The 24,309-nt window shown below is 39.0% G+C and overlaps 1 protein-coding gene across 1 annotated transcript in view; it reads left to right on the top strand.

The window, feature by feature from the left end:
- LOC146320850 (uncharacterized) overlaps positions 1 to 23,416 on the top strand; it is a 32,754-nt gene extending 9,338 nt beyond the window's left edge. The window contains exons 12-48 of the mRNA XM_084729307.1: positions 538 to 591; positions 1,218 to 1,271; positions 1,482 to 1,535; positions 2,230 to 2,283; positions 3,261 to 3,314; positions 3,479 to 3,523; positions 3,638 to 3,682; positions 5,881 to 5,988; positions 6,128 to 6,181; positions 6,330 to 6,383; positions 7,204 to 7,257; positions 8,521 to 8,628; positions 9,309 to 9,362; positions 9,511 to 9,618; positions 9,705 to 9,758; positions 11,217 to 11,270; positions 12,011 to 12,064; positions 12,170 to 12,223; positions 12,305 to 12,412; positions 12,580 to 12,633; positions 14,899 to 14,952; positions 15,917 to 15,970; positions 16,110 to 16,163; positions 16,242 to 16,295; positions 16,461 to 16,514; positions 16,674 to 16,727; positions 17,445 to 17,498; positions 17,706 to 17,759; positions 18,764 to 18,817; positions 18,924 to 18,941; positions 19,026 to 19,079; positions 19,240 to 19,302; positions 19,574 to 19,739; positions 19,976 to 20,082; positions 20,927 to 21,007; positions 21,097 to 21,282; positions 21,681 to 23,416. Coding sequence (XP_084585433.1) covers positions 538 to 591; positions 1,218 to 1,271; positions 1,482 to 1,535; positions 2,230 to 2,283; positions 3,261 to 3,314; positions 3,479 to 3,523; positions 3,638 to 3,682; positions 5,881 to 5,988; positions 6,128 to 6,181; positions 6,330 to 6,383; positions 7,204 to 7,257; positions 8,521 to 8,628; positions 9,309 to 9,362; positions 9,511 to 9,618; positions 9,705 to 9,758; positions 11,217 to 11,270; positions 12,011 to 12,064; positions 12,170 to 12,223; positions 12,305 to 12,412; positions 12,580 to 12,633; positions 14,899 to 14,952; positions 15,917 to 15,970; positions 16,110 to 16,163; positions 16,242 to 16,295; positions 16,461 to 16,514; positions 16,674 to 16,727; positions 17,445 to 17,498; positions 17,706 to 17,759; positions 18,764 to 18,817; positions 18,924 to 18,941; positions 19,026 to 19,079; positions 19,240 to 19,302; positions 19,574 to 19,739; positions 19,976 to 20,082; positions 20,927 to 21,007; positions 21,097 to 21,282; positions 21,681 to 21,824 — 2,583 coding nt within the window. The 3' untranslated portion in view covers positions 21,825 to 23,416. The remainder of the gene's footprint in view (positions 1 to 537; positions 592 to 1,217; positions 1,272 to 1,481; positions 1,536 to 2,229; positions 2,284 to 3,260; positions 3,315 to 3,478; positions 3,524 to 3,637; positions 3,683 to 5,880; positions 5,989 to 6,127; positions 6,182 to 6,329; positions 6,384 to 7,203; positions 7,258 to 8,520; positions 8,629 to 9,308; positions 9,363 to 9,510; positions 9,619 to 9,704; positions 9,759 to 11,216; positions 11,271 to 12,010; positions 12,065 to 12,169; positions 12,224 to 12,304; positions 12,413 to 12,579; positions 12,634 to 14,898; positions 14,953 to 15,916; positions 15,971 to 16,109; positions 16,164 to 16,241; positions 16,296 to 16,460; positions 16,515 to 16,673; positions 16,728 to 17,444; positions 17,499 to 17,705; positions 17,760 to 18,763; positions 18,818 to 18,923; positions 18,942 to 19,025; positions 19,080 to 19,239; positions 19,303 to 19,573; positions 19,740 to 19,975; positions 20,083 to 20,926; positions 21,008 to 21,096; positions 21,283 to 21,680) is intronic.
- The last annotated feature ends 893 nt before the right edge of the window (positions 23,417 to 24,309 follow it).

The raw sequence follows: 24,309 nt of genomic DNA, 5'->3' as shown, positions 1-24,309 counted from the left end.
GTAGCAAAACATACAGATCAGAAATCTGAGATAAATTAAATTCATTATTTGAAGCACACAAAAATACAGATGAGATGTGGTCAAAGGAGTTGAAGTGAGTATGTTAGTTTGAACAGATGGATTGTAAGAGCAGTTTTAAATTCAGTAATGGAGTCCAGTGTACAGATATGGTGGGGAAGGGAGTTCCAGTGTTTGGTTGTGATATGGAGGAGAGATGAGGATGAATGAAGCAGTCTCTCAGTCTGAGGGGAGAAGCTGCTCTTCAGTCTGGTGGTACGACAGCAGATACTTCTGTATCTCCTGCCTGATGCATTAGATAAAGTTTTTACTCTGTTTCTCTCATTTCAGTCATTTTTATTGTAGCAGTTTTAATGCAATCAAGCCAAAACATTCATAAAGTACCACAAACTCTCCAACTATAAGCTTTTAAAACTGATAAATGATAACCTCAGAGTAGCACTATCATCATGAACCTAAGATGTCCTCTTAATAATCATTATTGTTAAAAGTAGTTGTCTGATCTCTGTTCACATGAAGGGGTTTCCAGGAGTGGCTGGTGAACCAGGGAAGGCAGGTTCTCCAGGAGCTTCGGTAGGCCAACATTTCTATTTGTTAGGCTCGGGCGGTATCTATTTTTTCATACCTTCCTCACATTTCAGCAGGATAAACAGCATATGACAGTATTTATGTGAAAAAACAAATCATTAAATGCTGGTGATAGAAGTCATTGTCACATATAGGACATTATCTAGCTTATGATGCTTTGTGTCAGATATGCATAGACCATGTACCATATGCCCAATAAAATGCCTTTATAGTTGGAAGAAGTGGTGCGAAATAAAATTATATGTTGCAATATTTTCATGATTTCATTTCTAGTCATATTTTATTAATACGGAGACTGAGGCTTTAAGCCGGTTATTTCTTCTGTCTTAATTCTGTCATAAGTTCCTTATGAATAAGTAAAGCATTAGTAAAAATTTTATTTCATTTTATGTTTTTAATTTCCACCAATAAAAAAACTTTTGCAGCTTCTATGCTTCAGATAACTTTATTCACAGTGACGGTATTGAAAATCATACCCTCAGGATTTCTGAATACCCTGGTACACTGTAATACTTTGATACCACCCAAGCCTCAACCTTGTATTCACTACATGCTGTGTACTCACAACAAGTTTTTAATATACTGATACGAGTTATTTGTGACTTTAACAGGGTCCTCCAGGAAAGCCAGGTCAAGACGGGATCCCTGGACCACCTGGGGAGAGAGTGAGCAGATCACACTTAGTTTATAAAGAATGCATGTTGCATGACATGTTTCTGGTTTTGTGTGAAGAATGTTTTCTTATCATGGGCTGTGGTTTTTTGTTTTGTGGTATGTTTAAAGACCAATAGAGAATTTATACAATAAAAGTTGAATTGAAGTTATTGGTTTTTGGTTTGGTTTTGGTTTTTATTATTTGAATTTCTCTCTTTTAGGGCTTCACAGGGAAACCAGGGTTGATGGGCCCCCAGGGACCAGTGGGCATGTATGTAAGTGACCATTATGAACCGTTTATGTGGCTACCAAGCTGGCTAAGATGATGATGAATAGCTTTTTTCCTTTTGATTTGAACATGATTTCTTATTAAACTATACTGGAAAAAAATCATTGTGGGATTTTTATTTTTGTTTGATGTAAAAAAAACATGATTACATTTCTGTAGAGTAAACAAAAAAAGACTAAAAAAGCAATACTTATTTTAGTGTGCCAAAACAAAGGATTCCATAAAGTTGTGACAGAAACAAAAGATGACTAAAAGATAAATATTTGTGTAAAAGTGTCCTCAAGTGATGTCAGTTGAGTCAGCATCAATTGGGTCTAAATACTACAAAATGATTTTTTTAAAAATCAGGGGTTGTGATGTTAGAAAGAATTAAGAAGCTCCTCTATTTTCTCTGTGCATTGCATTGTGGGAGAATAATGTGCATCAACAGGACACTCAAAAATGAATTGTCTTTAGTCTGAATACTCTGGTTGGGTACACTTCATTCCTTTTCAAGTGTGAACAAAAACACACTGCAAACCTGTTTAGGATCAGTTTGTATTGTGGAGCTGGGATATAGTGGATGTGTTTGGTTCTGCTGCATCAGTGCTGATGTAGATTTTTTTTTAAATGTGGCCCAGAACCACTGGTGGTTTAAAATTACACATGAACACCAACATAAAATCTGAACTTGTCCACAGGGTTACTCTGGAGCAGTGGGTCTTATTGGAAGACCAGGTCACATGGGGCAAAGGGTAAGACATGATTTCTGCTGCGATGTTACAGAACAAAATCTCTGTCAGAATCAGTACTTTTCTTTTCAAGCTTTAATCTAAAAAAGGATGTTCACTATTTCTTCCATACTGAACAACAAGCAGTGAATTTGTCTAAAAAAAAACAAACTACATAGAATTTGGTATCCAGCCAGCTTTAAACATTTGTGATTATTATAATTCTATACTGATCAGGCTGTTAGCTGCATGTTCCTGTCCAAAGTCATTTTTGGGTTTTGGTCAGACTGAAATATGACTACAGCATTTTCTTTCTTTGTTATTAACTTTTTTTTGAATGATATGATTATGTTGATATAAACAAAATGGATAAAAATACACAACAATTAACCCCACACCCACCCCATGCAGCAATTCAATCACCCTATATTTTGCCCTTAGCAAATCAAGATGGAGAGGAAAATAAATTGAAGGAGAAAAATATAAATTAATAAGTTGATAAGTTAATAAGTTAATTCTTTTATTTTTTTTAAACTACATGATATTTGCACAACAATATGCTTTACTTTCTCAGTAAAAAAGCCCAGGCACGGATGGAGTTAGTAGCAAGAATGCATACTGCAAAACAATCAACCATTTAGACAATGTCCAACGGATTGACTCTGGGACAGAGAATAAGAAGGCTGCCAGTGTGCAGCTAACATTATTTTTAACTTCCATTAGACCGACTAAAAGTCCAAGAGTTCCATGATTTGAGATGCCTTGGGAGAAGGTATCATTCAGTAGTGGCAGCTGAGGATAATATGACACTTTAATATGAAGAAGGTTAGATGAGGCTATAAATGTAATTTTCCAAACATGCATTATGGGCTGGTCCAGTACATTTGCAGAAAAGACTGTTTCTCCATTAGGACAGAGCTCGATGTCAGGAAGGGGTATGAGGGAGTGAGATGCATCCTATGCAGAAATGTTTGCAGTGTTTTCTGTTGATGGTTGTGCAGGGAGATGCTGGTGTCAGAGGCCCTCCTGGCATCCGAGGAAAGACTGGACCTCCAGTGAGTAGATTTGGTTACATTTGATGTATTGGATTGAAATCTAGTTAATGTCCATGCAAATACACATGCATGTTTATTTTTCACTTTCACTGTTTTTGTGAGCAGAAATGTCTCCAGATCAGTTGATCTTGGTTGTAGTCTGTATTGAAGCATTGTCTTTTCAGGGCCTGCAGGGTCCTCCTGGTGAGAGAGGACCTCTGGGACCACAGGTGAGAAGATGAATCATCTGGACCCTAAAAACTCTGAAGTAATCAAACATCATCAACCATCATAACGGAAGAGGATAACCTGCCATTATTGTTTGTTTCATCTCCTTCCTTTAGGGCCGTCAAGGAGAGTTGGGACCCAAAGGTGTTCGGGGACTGCCAGTGAGTAGGTCTTGATTGTTTCAGGCTCATTCAAGGCTATCGGGCATCATAACAGTCAGGCAGGATGGTGACATCATTTCTCTTCCCTTTGCAGCAAACCAACTTGATTCAAACATTTATGTGTCATACTGTATCTGTGTGCTTCCAGATGTTTTTAGTTTCAAACAAAAATATGTCATATACACTGCCTGGCCAAAAAAAGTCACCACCTGGATTTAACTAATCAAATAGTTCAGATCCTTCCACTGGATAATTACTGCAGAGATGAATATGTTTCAGCTGGTAACAAGTTATTGAACTCTAACTGATGCAGTGAGCAGCTTCTCATTTCTTAAACAACCATGTCAGAAGACATATCCTGTGGTCGAGGAAAAGATGTTACTCTGTTTCAGAAGAGTCAAATTATTGACCTGCATCAAGCAAAGAAAACAACTAAGGAGATTGATGAAGCTACTAAAACTGGGTTAAGAAGTGTCCAACACATTATTAATACCTGGAAGAATAGTGGAGAACCATCACCTTCAAGGAAGAAATGTGGTCAGAAAAAAAATCTTGAATGATTATGATCAAAGATCACTTAAATGTTTGGTGGAATCAAATCATAAAAAATCAACAGTAGAACTCACAACTGTGTTTAATAGTGAAAGTAAGAACATTTCCACACACAATGTGAAGAGAACTCAAGGGATTGAGACTAAACAGCTGTGGAGCCTTAAGAAAACCACTTATCAGTGAGGATCATCAGAAAAAAAGGCTTCAGTTTACTAGAGAGCATAAAGATTGGACTGTGGATCAATGGAAAAAAATCATGTGGTCTGATGAGTCCAGATTTACTCTGTTCCAGAGTGATGGGGGCATCAGGGTAAGAAGAGAGGAGGATGAAGTGATGCTCCCATCATGCCTAGTGCCTACAGTACAGACCTGTGGGGTCAGTGTTATGATCTGGGGTTGCTTCAGTTGCTCAGGTCGAGGTTCAGCAACGTTACGTGTCAGGATTAATGGAGCTCAAATAGTGAAAGAGTGGTTCAGGGAACATGAGACATCATTTTCACACATGGATTGTCCACCACAGAGTCCAGACCTGAACCCCACTGAGAATCTTTGGGATGTGCTGGAGAAGACTTTACTCAGCGGTCTGACTCTCCCATCATCAATACAAGATCATGGAGAAAAATTAATGCAACTCTGGACAGAAATAAATCACATTGCGTAAGCTTCTTGAAACGATGCCATGGTGAATGCATGCTGTAATCAAAGCTAAAGGCGCTCCAACAAAATATTAGAGTATGTGACGAGTTTTCTGGCTGGGCAGTGTATAAATATAGAGAAGAATAATTATAAAAAGTGGAATTCTAATCAAAATGGGCCCTTTGGCACAGACACAGACTTGTGCCAACATACAAACTAAAGAAATGTGTTTCTGCTATTTTTATGCTTTTCTGTAATATAGAACACTTTAAACCAAACTCATTTTTATCTGGACCACCAAGTTTTTTAAAATTATGCAATATTTCAAAATGAGGTGTTATGGTATATTTATGCTGTTACCTACTGTTAATAACTTATTGTTCCGTTTCTAGTATTCATTTCTGTAATAAATTTACACTCATAAATCATAAAATGATCATGTATGCCATCAGTTTAAGGAAACAAGTTGAAATACTTGCTACTCTGACTTCAACGCTGCAGCCGTGATGTCGTCCTTTGAAAATTTTATTCTGGGACGAAATAACTGTATTTGTATGTCTGTTTCATGTTGAATTAAATTCAGACATTAATTAGAGTTCAAATTAATGCCATTTGTGTTTATTATGATGCCAGACACTTAGAATAACAATCTAAGAATGTCAGTGGAATGAACAGGCAGAAAAAAACAGGTGAATAATGATGCTGTCTTTGTTGATGAACGATCAGCACTATGACACAGGAAAAAATAAAGAAATAGGGTTTGGTGAGTGTTCTTTTGTTCTGCCTCCTTCAAAGTGGAAGAACGTTCCCACAGAGTGGCTGTGAGTGGTAAGTCCTGACATATACAAGAAAGTCTCCAGAGTTCAGGTTGAAAAATACCAGTTATTCCATAGATACACCTGAAATCTTTCTAACATCACAGCTTGATTATGTTCACTTTGGTGCATTCTGAGATTTTTCCATAATTTCATCAACTCCAATTAAAGATTTTCCATTTGAAATGGTTTCAGGGCCCTCCAGGCAAGCCAGGACCAGAGGGTGGCATAGGGAGCCCTGGTCCTGCAGGAAGCCAGGGGCCTCCAGGGCCAATAGGGTCTGCTGGACCTAGAGGGTTTCCAGTGAGTGGGTACTTTTCACCTTTATCTCCATTTCTAACTGATATTAAACTCTGTGATGCTGCCCTAAATACAGCATGTATATTGATGGTACTGTCATGTAGGATGTCTGTGATGCAGATCATTATGTTTTTCTGACTAGGGAACAGCAGGGAATACTGGACCACTGGGTCAGACTGGAGAGAAAGGAGAGCAGGTAACCTATTTCTAGCATGGTTTTCAAGCTTCAAGATATTGAATAGTGTCATAAAATGACAGAGAGACTGTTCTCAGCCTTCAGACCGGCCAAAGAGAATCATTCAAGCAATATGAGTCATACAAAGGTGTGTTTTTATTGTTTGCAGGGAGTAGTGGGTCCTGCTGGTGATACTGGTGCTCCAGGTCTGGATGGGCAGCAGGTCAGTCATCTCACTGATCTCACTGACTGCCACACTCTGAGGAATAAGGGTTCCAAAAGGGTTCTTCCTGAAGGGCTGCGGTTCTACTCCGAACCATTCGCTTCTGAAGGACCCTTTTTTGAAGAAATGATCCGTTACGGGTTTTTTGTAAGACTGAGGTTTCGAATAAGAAGCCTTTTCATCCAAAGAACCTTCTATGTCAAAGGTTCTTTGTATCATAATATGATAGGGTTCTTGGTAGAACCCCCTAGCTGGGTTCTAGATAAAACCATTGGAATCTAAAATCATTCTTGGTAGGACACCCTGGGTGGGTTCTAGTCAGCACCTTTAGAAGGTGGAAAGGTTCTGGATAGAATCCCTAGAGAGGGTTCTGGGTGGAACCATTACACCATGGAAGGATTCTTGGTAGAACCTCTCATAGGGGGTTTGCATGGAACCTTTCACACATTGTTCCGGGTATAACCCTTTATGTTGACTTAGAGGTGGAATCCTCTGAAAGGGTTCCGAGGGAAAGTTCTTCCAGGATCCAAAAAGGGTTCTCCTATGGGGGCAACCTATTATGGTTCTAGATAGCGCCTTTATTCCTAGGAGTGCATTTAATGCATTGAGGCAGAAAATAAATGTTATCATTTCAAAATATTGCAAAAAAAAAAAATTCTCACCTAATTATCTTCAATATTTCTGAAATGCAATTTATAGCACATAAAGGTGAAGGACGTTGCTATAAATTCCACTATGTTATTATTTTTATTGTGTGACGCACTCTGTTTGTATTAAAAGTGCCATATAAATAAAGTTTGATTGATTCATTGTTTTTCAGGGTCCTCCAGGGCCATCTGGTGAACATGGGCTTCCTGGAACCAAAGGTGACCAGGTCTGTGACATTATTACTGAATTCTATTTTAAAAACAACACACATACATATTATGTCATTGTGCATTAATGATTTATTAAAGGGTATCTAAAAGGGATAGTTTGGATTATTTGGCATGTGGTAGTATGAGGTACTTAACCATAGTCAGTGTATTACCTACAGTAGATGACAATCAACACACCTCTAGTTTGGAGAAGCAGCAGGAATTACATTGTAGGAAGCAAAGCAATGTACTGCTGTGAACAGGGTCAGCAGCAAAAATATATTTTAGACACCTAAAAAAATCAAAATCAGTTTAAGTGTATGCTATACTTAGAATATGTTTGCTTCTTTACCTTGCTGTCAGACAGACTTCACTGACAGGAAGCACTAATTTTACATCACAGAACACGGGAATTGCTGATCTACCGCTGCCTTGACCTGCTAGTTTGTGTTATTGTGTGATTTCAGTGAATCTGAACTTGAACACAGAAACACTCAAGTGTTTTTTTTTAAGTGTCTGAAACACATGTTGCTGCTGACCCTGTCCACAGCAGTACATTGCTTGTCTTCCTGCACCGGCACTCCTGTGGGTTGTCAAAACTGGGGCATGTCGGCTGCCATCAACTGGTGGTAACACACTGACTATGGATAAGTGTCTCATACAAGACCACTTCAAATATCTATCCTCTTAAACCACTGCAGGTTAGCAGAAACAAGATTTTCAGCTGGTGTTCAGTTGCCCTTAATGAAAGCTATTCTACTATTACTGTGATGTAGCTTGACTGAGGACTTTTTAGCCTCTGTATTGACTATTGGCCTATTTAGTCCAAAAAGCCACTATGTTTTTAGGAAAAAAAAGTTGAAGTCAGCAAGGCATGATCAAATCAAATAATTGCCCCCATGACAGCTTTCAAGAGTTGTAAAATCATGTCCACTAGTGTGCAGTGTTTTTCACTGTTTTCATTTGATAAGCCTTAAAGCATATTACCCCGGCTTTACCCCGGCTGGGATCACTGGAAGGTATTTTATATTTATTCAATGGCTGTTTTCCAATCTGAATCTGCACTAAGAATTATTCAGTCATTTTTCAGATGTGTTCATGCTAGGTTTGAAGTGAAAAATAACCTAACCTGAAGCAAAGCAACATTAGATGTGATCACCTACAGGAAAAGCAGTCTTTGTAGGCTTTAAGAGAATAAATTATATTAAGCAATAGAGTAAATAACTCAGACAATCACAGCAGACAATGTGTAACAACTGTCAAACACTCTTTTGATGTAGGGAGCTCTGGGCCCTCAAGGACAACCAGGACACAAGGGGCTTAAGGGAGAGCCAGGACCTCAGGGCTCCCAGGGGCTGCAGGGTGAGCCTGGGCAGAGGGGCAAAGAGGTTAGATGTATTGTCATTCTCTGCAACCATTTCATCTAGAGCTGCAACTAATAGTGATTATAGTTACCAATTAATCTGCTGGTTATTTTTCTGTTTAAATGTGTTGTCTTTAATGCAATAGAACACAGTGAAAAATGCCAGTTACAATATCCTACAGCCTGATGTGACTTCATCAAAACCCACAGATATAACAGTTAAATTGAGTAAAATGTTAATGGAGTTTGGCAGGCAGTGAGACAGGCGGCCACAAAGTCCAGAGTGTATTATTTCAGAACAGTGGGCTTTTAATTTCAGGATAACAGTCTGAAGTTTACATTGACAGACAACTATAACAGGTGTAAACCTGTGTCCTGCACTCCTGCAGTGTTCCTGCAGCCTCCAGAGCTTCCCCAAGTCTGAGGAGGAGGGAGTGGTGGGAAATAACTCTTCAACCATAGATCATATATTAAATAGGATTTCAATCTATTTAATGCACCGTCTTGGGCTCCAATGCACTATTTGGACTGCAGTACTCACTTTTGCATTTTGCTCCTTTACATGATTAATTAATGACTTAATCAAAATAGTTGCAGATTATTTTCTGCTTGGTTGACTAATTGATTACTTGTTGCAGCTTTAACTTTATTAAGCCACTGGTTGTTGTGCTGCTGGTTCTGTCCTTCACTTTCTTACTTTTGCAGGGATATGGTGGAGAGCCGGGCGTTCCTGGGAATCCAGGTGCTAAAGGAAGAAAGGTCATTGTCATCTCAACATTGTATTTTTGGCTAACGAGGCATTTTAGAAAGAGACACGTTGCAGGAGATTTTTGTCATTTTAACTGGTCAAAGTGACAGTCAGTCAGTGCGAACTAGAATAAGGACTATAATGATGTGTTTTTCATAGGGAGATAAGGGAAATCGTGGTCCATTAGGATTAGAGGGGCTTCCAGGGGTCCCAGGTGCAAATGGTCCAAGAGAGTCAAAAGGAGAAAAGGGTTATGCTGGCCTAACGGTAAATGAACCTTAATACCTTTTTATCCATCAGTCTAACTGACCATATAGTTAACTGTTGTCTTCACCCTATGTTTTTATTTTCAGGGACAAAGGGGTCTAATGGGGAAGACTGGACCAATGGGCTTATTAGGACTTCGGGTAAGTTACATTCTGGTCTTGAGAAAGTAACTTATTATTACTTATGTGTTAAATTGATAGAATTTTTCATTTCATGTCATTTCTGCCCACTACTGCATATATATCTGTTGGTTTGTGGTTTGCCCTGTGTCCTACTACAGAATACCTTTCGTTTTCTGCCTACCTACTGTAGACGGAGATCTTATTTCAAGGCAGCCAATCACATCTTAAAGCATTCATGTCACTGTTCTATCACAGGCAGAACATACGAACAGAAACACACATCTTGTTCAGCACTTTAGCTTGTTGAATGACCCATCAAAAAACGTTCACCTTGCAGGTTCCATAGCTAATTAGCAGCTTGGCTGTAGCACATGAAACAGAAGGTAACCCTTCCAATAAATGTCAGTTGTGGTTGTGGTGATAGTGATGGGATCCTTTCACACTCTTCAGAATCACTAACAGCAGGCTTTGTGCCCATGACATGTGGACTACAGCTAGATTTTGTTACCTGGTGGGGCTCAGCCTGCCAGCTTCAGTCAGTCAGACACTGACATGCCTCTTCAGCCTACTGAGAGGAAAAGGAGCATTTCTGATGTTTTCCCAAAGACCTTTTTTTCCTTTCTTTTAACAATAAAGAACATAAACATTTATGATATTTCAAAAATGGAAAGAATCACAGTTCTCCATGAGGCTTTAAGAAAATAAACTTGAAGAAATTTGGGAGAAGTGAAAAATATTTGTTTGAAGTTGAATGTAGTTCCTCAGAATGTCCTTTTTGGGTTAAAATTTGTTTGTGCAAATTATTTATGTACATGCTATGCATGTGTGTATGTATATATGTGGGACTGCAACCATTAATTGGTTACTTGCTTATTAATTGATTATTAAATTAATTGCCAAATACTTTGATAATTGATTATTTGGTTTGAGTAATTTTCTAAGGAAAAAAGTCACAATTCTCTGATTTCAACTTCATAAATGTGAATATTTTCTGGTTTCTTTATTCCTCTCTGATAGTATCTTTGAGTAGTGATGAAACAAGACATGTGAGGATTTCATCTTTAGCTCTATTTAACTATTAATCAAGAAAATAATTGACAGATTAATGGAGTATGAAAATGATCATTAGTATGTATGTATATATATATGTATATGTCCGTATGCATATCTATAGTTTTTTTATTTTATTTTTTTCATTACCTGAAATGGAAAACACCTGATGTTCTCCTTTTTTGTTCTGTAGTTAGAGCTGGATCATTCTGTAAAGCTATCTAACCGAAAATAACTGTGTGAACTGTTGTGATTCCAAATAAAGGTTAAAAACTGAAAATAAAAATCAGTAAAAATAAGATAAACAATACATTTGACTACATAAAGGGATGATTAAATGAGATTTCAGTTGGACCAAATATCACTTGTTGTTGCAGTAGTTGCTGTTTACTGGAAAATGCTGTCAATGTGCATCTTCTTTTTCAGGGTTTTCCTGGCATTTTTGGGACTCCAGGACCAGATGGACCACCAGGACAGAAGGTCCACAATCTCACAGCATATTCTATAAAACTATTATCAAAAAATACTCAAGACCAATGTAGTGTAGTGAATGTAGTGTTTTTTTGTTTTGTTTTTTTGCTTGTGGTTTAAAGAGTTTATGCAGAAATATTATAAGCTATCATTATATGACACAGACATATTAATAGTATTATTTTGATGAGCATCAGGGAAATTTTTACTCTTGGTTGCAGATGTTATTCATTTCTCCCCAATTTTGGGTCAGGTTCCTGCTCAAACGTGTTTTTGGTTTGGGCACAGTTATTGTGGTAATATTCACAGTAGAGCTGCAGCTAAACTTGGTTACAGTGGTTCCCTGGCTGCAACGATGCTGGCGGAGTAGATCCGTAAGACCAAACACACGGCCGTCTGTGACTGGAGATGATGGGTGGTGCTTGATCAGACCTGTGGGAGCTGACCAATCAGAGCGGACTGGGCTTTTCTAGAAAGAGCTTAGAAGAGACAGGCACTAAAACATACTGTTTCAGAGAGAGGGTGGAGTAAGGTGCTGCAGCAGTGTACAGTTTATTTACATTAAAGCTTATAAATCTTGTAGAAATAAAAGTATGAACCTGAAAATGAGCAGAATATGTAACCTTTAAAACCACAAAATGTATGGGATCTTTAAGTTCACCCTTTCTAGAAGCCAAGCCACTTTCAGCATGAAATTTATGAGATGATATACATTTAATTTTTGATAAATTGGACTTTCCTTTCTACAGGGGGACAAAGGTCCTGCTGGTTTGACTGGGGAAGCAGGGACTCCAGGTCCTAAGGTACAGAGCACTGCTGCCAGATAATAATAGTTGTAATGAGGCAACATCCCATGTATCATCAGTGTTGGCTTGATTACCTTCACACTGTGCTCTGTCTAACTGCAGGGTGTGACAGGAAGAGCAGGTGTGAAAGGTGACATGGGAAAGCCTGGACCAGTGGTGAGTGGGTACACTACAATATGACAAACCAGTGCTGTGCTGCTAATTAGGGTGGACAAATGGTGATATTTTGTGCTTCAGGGGTCTGCAGGAATCAAAGGAAAACCAGGTAATCCTGGTCCAAAAGGCTTTTCTGGACCAGAGGGGCTGAGAGGAGGGCCTGGACAGAAAGGGGGGCCAGGAGAGGGGGTGAGAATCCCAACAGTTTTCACTGCTTCATCTGAAAGGGACTTTGATAAGAACCATAGATTGTAGCTCCATGCACAGAAGTATTGGTCAGAAAAAAGAACTCTGTATGTACTCATGTCTTAGATTTCTCAGTGACTGATAGTGATGGTCCACTTGTCTGTTTTCAGGGTCCTGATGGTCTGCCAGGAAATATAGGACCGCCAGGATTACCAGGTCCAGAGGTAAGACTGGGACCCACAGCTGGAGGGGCACAGATTTGGACCTTCCAATAGATGACATTTAGGGACTGAAGGGGGATGATTTGCAAACATTAGACAATAAAAAAAAAATGAACGGCTTCATGATGCCAGTGTCACCTAAGGATACAGTTGATGGATATATCCTTGTGATAGACCTGGGCCATTTTTAATAAAGTTTGGGGAAGTGTCTGAACTCACAAAACTCTGATCAAAATGTCAAACTAGGCAGTGCTGAACAAATATGGATCAAGATTCAGTCAGTACATCACCTATTTCTCACTTAAACACTTTTTAGTGACCGTTAAGTCGTAGAATGAGAAAGAGCATAACCAGGCGGCCGCCATTCTGTCTAGAAGGGAACACTAGACCGATGAAAGAAACATTTTAACTCAAACTATGATCTTGCTCTTACCTTAACCACATGTTTTCTGTCTGTAAACCTACCCAGATCTTAAACAAAATGTTGTCACATTATAAAACATAATTAGTTTGTACAATGTAAACAATAAACAAAGGGTACAAATTTCACAAGAGTTTAATAGGGTAATAGGGTCTCCTTCTAGACGCCACCGTTTCCAACTGAGACTCCTGGAACTCAGATCAAACTGTCAAACTAAGCAGTATTGATCAGAAATGGATCCATATTCTGTTAGTGAATCACCTTTTTCTGCCTAAAATGTTTTCAGAAATGTATTTTAGTGACTGTTGAGCAGTAACATGAGAAAGTTAGTCAACAGGCCACTGTGTTGAAAATGAACACCAGGAAACTGAGAGGGACGAGCATGCACAAGCACACATGCAGGAATACACACATACAGCCATCCCAGCTAATAGTCATTCTCTGCTCAGGAAGCCATTACTCCACTTTATCTTTACATTGCAAATAGATGTTTTCTGATATTTTATAAGGCTGGATGCTGTATTAAGCACCTTTAATGTCTGAGCCAATAACAGCATAATGCAGTAACAAATCTTGAACAGGAAAAATGGGATCAGTGGAGGAAATAAGGAAGCTTCGCAATAAAACATAACCAAACATGCTTATCAAAGGGAGGGAATTCTAAATATTTGAGGAAATACTGCAAATGGCCTCTTTCTGCTCTTTGGCAGTGGAAAATACAACACTGTATCCTGAAAATTCAGTAAATTCATCACATCACTATGACCATTAGTACTAGAGACAGACTGATTAAGAGCTGCTTTCATGCAAACTGCTGTTTCTCAAATTCTTTTTGGAGTAGGTATGAGGGGGAATGAAGTTATTAGCCGTCCTCTGAATTCATAAAATATCATTATCTTTTATTCATATGTCAAAATAGACATTGCTCATAAAATGTGAAGTAATATGAATATTTAACAAGACTCAAAGTCTACAGCCATGCAGGCACTTCTGTGAACCTGTTCATGCTCACAGTGATGTGATGCAAACATACAGGTTTAATGTCCAGATGAAACAGCATTTTGAGAGTATCTAGCTTCCATATTGTGATATTTTTGATTGAAACAAAATTGGCAGGGGGGACGTAACCTTGGGAGGAATTTGTTTTGAATGTTGTGGGTGTGTCATAACCTCCCCAAGCATGCTGTTTTATGACATATATTTTTAAATATGTGCACATTGTGACCAGGAATCTGATCTGAAAGTGTTAGACATTTTTCTTTTCATCTCAACTTGTTTACCATGTTCACACTCTTAATTCTTTGATGAACCTTTACTGAACCTCTGACTCCTCAGGCAGGACTGAAAGGTCTTCTGACCAGGACTAACCAGGCCACTAACTTAACTTAACTGAGGAAATAAGGGAAATTAGGTATTTACTGAGTATCAAATGAAAATAGATTGCAGGAAGAAAAACACATTTCTTTGAAAGCTTCTTTATTGAATCCACCAACTTCAATCAACTGTCAAATCAGAGAAAAATGTTGAATATTTTAAATTGTAATTACTGATTAAAATACATATATATTTTCTGTTTAATGTGAATTCTCTATAAAAGTGAAACAAAGGACATGAAACTTGGCAGCCTCTGCAGACCCCACACTGCTTCAGTGGGTGGGTTGCATTTAGTGGAAACCAGTACTTCTTCACTGAATATGGCAATGAGGGAGAGAGGGGACTGAAAGCAAAAGGCTTTATGGGAAATGTGGTCATTGGCACTACAAACGCTAACACACTAACACATCAACATACCTTTAATACCAGTGTTGTGCCGCACTAACCAACATTATTGTGTTTCCATTCTCAAGGGTGTGATGGGTGACATTGGACTTCAGGGTCCTGTTGGCCCTCCAGGACCTCAGGTCAGCTGGACACACACACACATTAAAGGGAAAGCTTGATGTGGGGTTATATGAGGTACTTATCCATTGTCATTTTCCATTGCCAGTTTGGAACATTAAGACACCTAAAAAAAAAAAACAGTTTAAGTGAACTAAGGTTGGGCAGCATCTACGGAACTGGACCACATGTCCTTAAGATAGTTGTGGTTAATAAGAAAATCTTAAACAGGACATAGAGACATAGTACAATAAACAGCAGCAACAGTTTTTTATTTTCAATCCCACATGTCAAAAGCAGAACTTAGGCAACAACTCTAAGGCCACTCTGAGGGGACAAACTACCTCAAATACAGAAAGTTTTTAAATCACAGTGGTAGAGAGCTCAGTGGTTGATGACTGGCAGCCATTGCCATGGACAGTGGCATCATCCTTTGGACCAACCCTGAAGTGTACACTATATTTATATAGAATTTTGTCACTGCCACCAGACTCCTTATGGCAAAAACAGTATTTTTTTTTTCCTGACTGCAGAACACAGGAGTTGCTGGTCCTCTGCTGCTTCAATCGGTTTGTTTGTGGAATTGTGCGACTTTTATGTTGAAAAGGGTTTGTCCTGATTCACAGAAGTCACACAATAACATGAACAAACTAACTGATCCAGGCAGCGCTAGATGAGAAACTACCATGTTCTGCAAGGGAAAATAATTGTTTTTGCCAATGAAGTCTGGTTACTTTGGAGAGGGCAATATTCGCCCTAGATTTCAGTGGTTTTCTGCTTAGCTTCCTTCACCAGTGCTCCTGCTGCTTTTCCAAACTGGGGGTGTACTAACTTCCATTTTCTGTAGATAATACAAAGAATATGGATAGTTACCTCATACAACCACACTTCCAATTATCCAAATTATGCCTTTAAAATATGTGACTTAAACATGTGCAGGATTCTGAATGTTCTTACTATAAGATTCACCACCTGTATTGCATTCAGGGACCAAAAGGTGGACCTGGGCTGGAGGGAAGGAAGGGACAAAAAGGTCAAAAGGTCAGCTCAAACAACTCTGTCTGTATATATATTTAGAGACTCTTGCCTAATGTGACATATGGTTCATCCTCATGGGTTACACTTAAATTGTGCCTGGAATTATTGAACATTTAATGCATCCCACTCAACTGAATTTCAGGGAGATAATGGCAAAAGTGGACGTCCAGGGAAGGATGGACGCACTGGGAAGAAGGTAGGATGACATACCCAACATCTAGCATGAATATGAACTTGAATTCACACTCTAACATCTGTTGTTCCATTTTAAAAGGGGAAAAAAGGGAAAGCTGGCAATAGAGGTGTACGGGGAAGGTCAGGAGAAAAGGTCAGTTATGTCTGTGGACCCTGACAGTCTCTGTCAGCTGTTACCTGCACACATATCTAACATATCTCTGACTCAAATGCTTTTGTTGTCACCTGTAAAACTGACTTCAGGTTAGTCAGGGTATTGCATTGAATCAAGTCCTGATCTCTTTCTCTGGCTCTGCAGGGGAAGGTGGGAGATCTGGGTGCATTTGGTCCTCCAGGGAGACAGGGTACATATGTAAGTTTTCAGCATCATCAGATTATTAGTAATCACTGTGGTATGAATGAATCATCCTTTCATTTAGTTGGATCATCAGTGTTCCTCACAATTGGACAGCCAAGTGTTGTGCTATATTGTTATTACATTCATCTCTTCTATTTCAATCTTTCCCAAAAGGGTGAAGCTGGTTCTCGTGGAGAAAAAGGTGCAATGGGCAGACCAGGCTTTAAGGTAGGCCTTTAGACTTCATTTTAAACTATCTATTTATTTTACTGGTTTATTTGTCAGGGGCAGTGCTGATTTATCAGCAGAAAACTAAAGTGTTGTAGCCAGAACCAGATGAACCATTACAGCCAAGGTTTAAGTGTAACGTTTCAGCATGCTTACATAAAGTGGTCAGTATATGAACTGTGGGATTATCCTAGCATTAATTCATATACAGTATAACAAAAGTTTATTTTGTGAGGGGCAAAAATGGAACTACAACTTAATCTTGTGATACAGCCCTGTATTGTATAATGATAAATAAAGCTACCTTTTTTCAGTGGTCATTAAGATCCTCATAAAGCTAAAATTAGCCAAATTAGACCAAACTCAGCTAACTTGCCATATTTTTTACACATGACATCTAAACAACAGATTAGAGTTGATCTAGGCACCAGATACATGAACCTCGACACAGTTCATAGATTTTTCCAGTTTTTATAGTTAACTGAAGACACAATCTGTTTGGCCAAGCTGTAATATGACTCACTGCATTAGAAAGTTTAAATGCAGCCTACTGTTTTGTGCAACCATGGACATAAATCACTGTATCATCAGCATACTGCTGGATGTCTGTATCAGGACAAAAAGCAGATCAGTAATGCACAGACTAATTAAAGTGAACTGATTCTACTCCTCTACCTGTTCATTTTAAGAGTGTACACTGTGTTTCCAACTTTGCAGGGAGAGTCTGGGGTTATGGGACCACCTGGCCCTCCTGGTGGAGACGGATTAAAGGTGATCTTATGTATCAGCATTGTATTCTGTGTACATATTCTGAAACAGAAGATATAACTTCTTTATGTTCTTTTATGTACACTAAGTATATGTGATTTTGTTTAACTGTTGTGTTAAGTTATTTTGTGTGAAAGAGTGTACATCTTGGGACATAAGACAAATTTCTGATCATGAAGTGTAACCACATCAAATCAAATATTGTTTCAGGGAATGCAAGGCTTACTTGGAGAGCCAGGAAGAGCTGGTCAGAAGGGAGAGCAGGTGAGGTAACAGTGTGCTCACGTCATACACATCACAACAAACACAAGACCATTAGACTTCTGAACTTTTGTCACATCAGAATACTTATTCCAGTGCAAGAAATTACATATTAATGTATTTGAATAAATTCATAGAGCTTGTATTATTCTGGTCACCGTCGATTTTTATATACAAACCTCTTATTTTGCTGCATACCAGGTAAATCTGTTGGGCTCATGTTTTCATTAACTCTGGTAGATACACATTTGGGAATATTTTTAATACTTACGACTACTTGTTTCTGATTGTGTGTATATATAATAGTTCTAGCTTTGTCGTCCAGTGAAAACACATTTTTAACCTTGTTAAATATCCATGTGATGTTTTTCATGTGTTACAAGACATACCAGGAGTGAAATAAACAGTAAACACCATGTCTGAGCAGTTCTTGCTGACAAGAACAACATGGCAGGGCAAGGACAGTCAGCTGGATTTAGTCAGGCTGGGTCTATGACATCATAAACCTAAGGAACCAGTCTTGTTTATTGAGGGGGTGGTGCTATGTATATCGTCAGTGGTGATGCTCCGTCCACAGGAGAAGCTAGTTAACATGATTATCTAACAAAACAGAGAAGGCCAGCAGCTACTGAGGGGTTTGAGGTGGGGGTTGGGGGGTATTGCGTGGGGTGTGCGGAGAGGGTGGGTATTATTTTCATACTTATGAACCCCTGAATACTAAATGAATGCAAGGTGTAGAGCTATATGTAAGCCATTTTAACAAGGTATTTAAAAAAAAAATCAGACAGTTTATTACATCTTAAAGAGCATTTTCTGACATGACTGGAGGTGGACTTTAAAACTGCAGTGAAATTCCATAAGCTTAGCACATTGAAGGTTTTGTTTTTTACATTGTCCTGATTTGTTTGAACGCACCCTAAAAGCTTTCAGTAAACCAGCAGGTCCAAGTCATTCTGTCCCATTAATTGTGCACTAATAATCATACAGCAGTGTTGATTGTTTCCTAGGGGGATATCGGTCCACCTGGTAGACGGGGCGCTCCTGGCCTGCCTGGGCTGCCTGTAAGTCATCTCTGGCTACTGACATTTTTGCCAACAATAATAAGTGTTCTGATGTTGGAAAAGGTAAACGTCACTGTTAATACCTCCTCTGTTTTTCTGTTTTTAGGGTTTGTTTGGACACAAGGTAGGTAAATTCAAAATCAGATAGCTTGAAGTTGTTTTCTGTGATTATACAGATTTCTAATTAGATGCTACTTGTGATCACCAGGGCCTGAAAGGATTTACTGGATCACCAGGCTCTAAGGGAGAGAAAGGTTTACCTGTGAGTATGTGTATGGTGCAATGGGCAAGGGAACAATGCAGTTCAGTGTAATGTGTTTCTGATACAGTATTACACAAGCTTTATTATTGCATTGAGTCACAAATGTGTCACACCACACATCAAGGACATTTGTCTTCATGGGTCACTTTCTGTTTGTTAGGGTCCACCTGGCCCACCTGGACCCCCAGGAACCTCCCTGAACCTCACACTGACTCAGATGAAGGTAAATGTGACCAGTAACTGGACAGCTTACAGCCATTATGCGTTTGTGTGCACCTGATTACAGCCTCGCCCATCCTGCTTTTCACAGAAATTAACACTGTGTGCCCACAAAAATACAAAAGAAAAGACGACTAAACATGCAAAATATAAAGAAAATGATCAAATGTTAAAGTGATTCCAGTGCTTGTCAACTTTCTTGTTGTTGTTGTTGTTGTTGTTGTTGTTGTTGTTGTTGTTGTATATCACGCATTATTTTTCAATTAATATCGCAGGAGCTCATGTACATGTCAGACAAGCCCAACTACACCCTGGTCCAGACTCTGCTGGACTCCCTTCAGAGAGATCTTCACTGGTTCATAAACCCACCAGATGGCACCAAACAACACCCAGCCACGACCTGTCTGGAGCTGTGGCTCGCTCACCCCAACGCCACTAATGGTGAGAGTAACACTCTGATTCTCTGAAGAATAACAGGGACAAGTCTGTCAAAGGAGAAATACAAACCATTGCTTCTCAGGAAATAACCACATGTTTTATCATCATATTAAACACTGAGGACAGAATGGCCTTCATGTTTACCAGCAGGCCATGCAGATTTATTAGGAGTATGTTAAAAACATGTTCTTACTGTATTGTAACATTTGAAGATAATTTGAAAGTGCATCTTCTTTCAGGGATGTATTACATTGATCCTAACCAGGGCAGTCCAGCTGATGCTTTTCAAGTGTACTGTGACTTCACAGCAGAGCCAAAGACCTGTCTGTCTCCACTGCAGCCTCAGGTATCAGCAACACACACCCACACACACACACACACACACACACACACACACACACACACACACACACACACACACACACACACACACACACACAACACCTGAGAAATATTCTAGAACTTTTAAATTTTAATTAAAACAGGGGTCTCAAACTCAAATTGGCATGGGGCCACGGATGGTACTGTCTCATAGGGTGGCTGCTTTGACATTCAAGTACTCCAAGAAAACACAATACTTTCCTTTACAAACATATCATTGCTGTCCTGTGCAAGCCTTTTGTCTCCACACTTGGTGATTTTGAAGATACCACATCACAAAGTGCAGCCACTCAACACAAATAATTTGATAAAACATCTCAAGAGTCAACACGGTACAGAGTTCAATGACTGCTAATGCTTACCATCTTTGCTTTGCTGCGCCGTCATTATCAGCTAGAGACTTGTTGTCCTCAACGTCTTCCACTAGTGACTGCAGCAACATGCTATGAAGTGCTGTCCAACTTAAATTGTCACCTTCTTTCTCTCTTTGGCAACTGTCTGTAAACTCGTTGAACAATCCATGTAAAACTGAAACAGACTCACAGAGTCCATGAAGCCCCGCCAGGTGGAAACAAGTTGAATGCCTCAGATAATTAATTAAAAAAAAAAAAACAGTCCAGCCACAAGTCTGTATCCCTGTTTTGTTGGTTGTTGGTGTTTTCCTGTCTGTGTAATTAAGGGTGCTCAAAACTGAGGTCATGTTTGATGATAATGATCTATATTTGCAACTTAAAATAAAGCTAGCCTTAACCTTTAGTATTTGTGCAAACACGTTATATTAATTCAATAATATTCATGACTAACCACAGGTTCCAGTGAAAGCTTGGCTGAAGAATTCTGGCACCAATATGTCATTTCACTGGTTGAGCAGAGTTGAAGATGGCTTCCAGGTGAGCGTCTGATCCAGATATTGATTTATTTGTCTGAGGTGGATTTCACTTCTTTCCTTCTTTGTCTAAATCACATCTCTGACCTCCAGTTCGAGTACCCAGGAGGAGCAGATGTGGTGCAGATGAGGTTTCTGCGACTGAACAGCAGATTCTCCACTCAGAACATCACTTACTCCTGTCAGCCAGGACATGGACAGAGCCGCACAGAGAGGGAGGTGAAGTTCCTGGCCGACACTCGCAGGCAGAGTTACCTGGGGGCACTGCAAGACTGTGTGGTAAGTGACAGGATCCAAGAAAACAGCCTCTCACTCAACAGAGAGGATATTTTAACATCAACCCACATACACCTTGTTCTCTCTGCATCAACAGCAACATATAACACATATTGCTTATACTGGAAATTCTCAAATAATAGCCAGGGCTTTTATTCATTTTTAAGTGTAGCAAGAACTATACTTTTTTGAAATAGGCCTATATTAAAAACTGGTCTTTATTTATAATATCCCTGTTTTATATATTATTATATGTCAGAATCAGCTCTATTTGAATCTATACATAACATCTTAATCCATATTAATATAATTGCATGGCTAAAACAAACACAAAGACCAAGAAAAAGAAAAGAGATAGACTCTTTCTCAGGATATTTTCAAATAATGTTTCCTCTCCACAGCTGGGGTCAGGAGCCAGACAATCAGTTTTTCAGTTTGAAAGTGAAGATCTCCAGCTGCTGCCTCTCAGGGACTTGGCAGTATTTGGAAACAGAGAAGTAACCCAGGAGTTTGGCTTCACCATAGGACCAGCGTGCTTCAGCTAGGGACGTCCCCCCCGTCTCTGAGCATCTGTGAGGTGGTCTGCAGTTACAACCATCTGGACAGGCAAACCTTGTATTTCTGGCACTTTTGTACTTTGTTATAACATGACATCATTTTTGAGTCGGCATTGCTTTCAGGTTCAGTGTTGCCCAATTTATTTTGGATTGTCACAGTGGGAACTCTGGGTCAAAATGGCCGGTCACAACCTTTTTGCAAAAGAGAACAATGAGGACAAAAGACACAAAGTGAACTGAAGCTCCTCCAGGAAAAAAAAGTTTCTCTGCCTTTCTGAAGGTTTCCTCTGCACACACTGACTGTTGGCTTACCCGCTGATTAGACCAGGGATATTTTGAACCTGAAATTCTTGACAGTAATCATATTTTGTACATTTTGTTTGTGTTTTTGAAACCTGCTTATTTATGTAAATGCTTGACATTCATGTAGTCATTTTAATTTTGATTCAGGTACGTTTAGACTTGATCATTGTGTTCAAGTGACAAAATAGGAGGTGCTGCAAACTTGGTGACTCATGGGTTGTGCAACAAAACTTACGTGACTGTTTCCTCTGTTTTGGACTCTCCAGTTCTCTGTTCCTCTAAAAGTCACCAATGTCAAAATGATTTGCAGTTGATCAAATTCTTCATGCAACTTCATGCTCAAGCACCATAGCTTGCAAATACACTGATTATGGCGTTTGTATTCAGATTATTTATTCAGGCGCATTTGCTATAGAGCACATCAGATAAATCAGCTGGGCCAATATTAGCTTTTTGCATAAATATGAGAATCAGCATATCAGCTGGTTGATAAGTAACAGTACGGTTATTTAAAAATTACTTCTCCATTACATAGTTTGTCCACCAGAGAGCACTGACAAGTTTGCTTTTCAGCTGTAAAATGTTCTGTTCAGTACCTAATGTGCTCACACTTATCATCAAAATTTTTTATGTTAAAAGACAAACATCAGCCTCTGTATCATTATTGTTTTTTCCTGTCTCAAATGTTTATATCTGTATTTGCCTCAGAAATCCAGTATTGTTTTGTTTATAGTTTGACAAACCGAGCTATCTGGATGAGAATTAACAGAATCATTTTAGCTGGATCAGTTGAGCCGTGTTGGAAGAGCAGAGGGCTGTACTATGAAGCAAGATTCATGGGTTAGGGAGGTTTGTTGAGTTTAATTCCAGAGCTTTCAGTGCTTTCCCGATGGTCATTCGCTTTTAACCTGGTTAAATCACCATGGTAACTTATACTGCTCTAACCTAACCTAACCTGCTCCAGAGCAGATGAAGTGCCACTTCTTTACTAATTCTTGTTCTGAAGATATCCTCTATGGCTCATGTATGCAAATATGGTATATGTAGACCTGTTGAGCCGTACGTTTGTAAGTTACAGCAGCACTGTATGTGTCAAGTCGGCACGGGAACCTACATGCATTTAGTGATGGTTGTCACGTTAAAAATAAATGGCAGGCATTGAGTGGTGAAATAAATATATTAACTTCAGAATTTACATGATCAGTCATTTTTATGCCTGCTTCCTCTGCAGCCTTATTTGCAGCAGTAGTGCTGCTTTGTTTCTGATTTGTTTTTTTTTTTATATTCTTGGTTCCTCTTGACTAAAGTAGGCAATACATGATCAGTCAACTTTATGCAGAAGAAGAGTTAAATGCACCAAACACCACCTTTTGTGGGAGTACACACACAGCCTGAAGACCAAAAACGTGGTTAAAGAACAAACTTGATAACTATCTGACTGGGGTTTTAGGTTTTGTCGAGCCAGCTAACACAATGAAAGCCTGGATATGTACAACTTGCTTTGTAGTCCAGCCCTCATGGCCTCCTAATGTCACCTCATGTACCTCTTTCAGTCCCTTTTCAAAGTGTTTACAAATCCCTCCATGATGTCATGTTTTCAAATGCTTACTTACCTCATGGTAACCAATCTCATGAGAACACCGACTGTCTCTCTCAGTACCTTCTGACTTCCCTACTCTGTCTGTGGCTCTCAGTCCCTTGGTTCCTACTGAAGATGTAAATCTTTTAAAACAGCTCACAAATATATGATTCCTTTTTCTTTTATTTTTAATGTAGCTCAGTCATTTTATTGTTCAGTGGCGAATTTCTGTCCATCCTGAGGTTAACTGTCCAAATATCCACCACATTACCTCATACTGAGATGTTTCTGCAGAGCGCAGCAAAGATTGATGGGAAATATTTAAATCACACTCAATATTTATTTTCTGTCTTTTTCACTGTTTTTATTTGAGTGAGGGACTGATACTGTAGGCAATTCATTAATGACATTTTAGTCGCTAGACAGATGATTTTTGTCTTTTTTTTTTGTTTTTGTTTTGTTTTCGTTAAACTGTACCTTCACCATATATAAAAATCTTACCAGGAAGAGTCCACCAATCAGATGACAGATTATGGACTCTTCCTGTGCAGCAGTGTGCAGGATTCTTTGGTTTTCCATCCCGTCAGTGAG

Source organism: Lutjanus erythropterus, chromosome 10, assembly GCF_056507025.1.
Source record: "Lutjanus erythropterus isolate fLutEry1 chromosome 10, fLutEry1.hap2, whole genome shotgun sequence".
Lineage (NCBI taxonomy): Eukaryota > Metazoa > Chordata > Actinopteri > Lutjaniformes > Lutjanidae > Lutjanus > Lutjanus erythropterus.
This window is presented reverse-complemented; position numbering and strand designations above follow the sequence as displayed.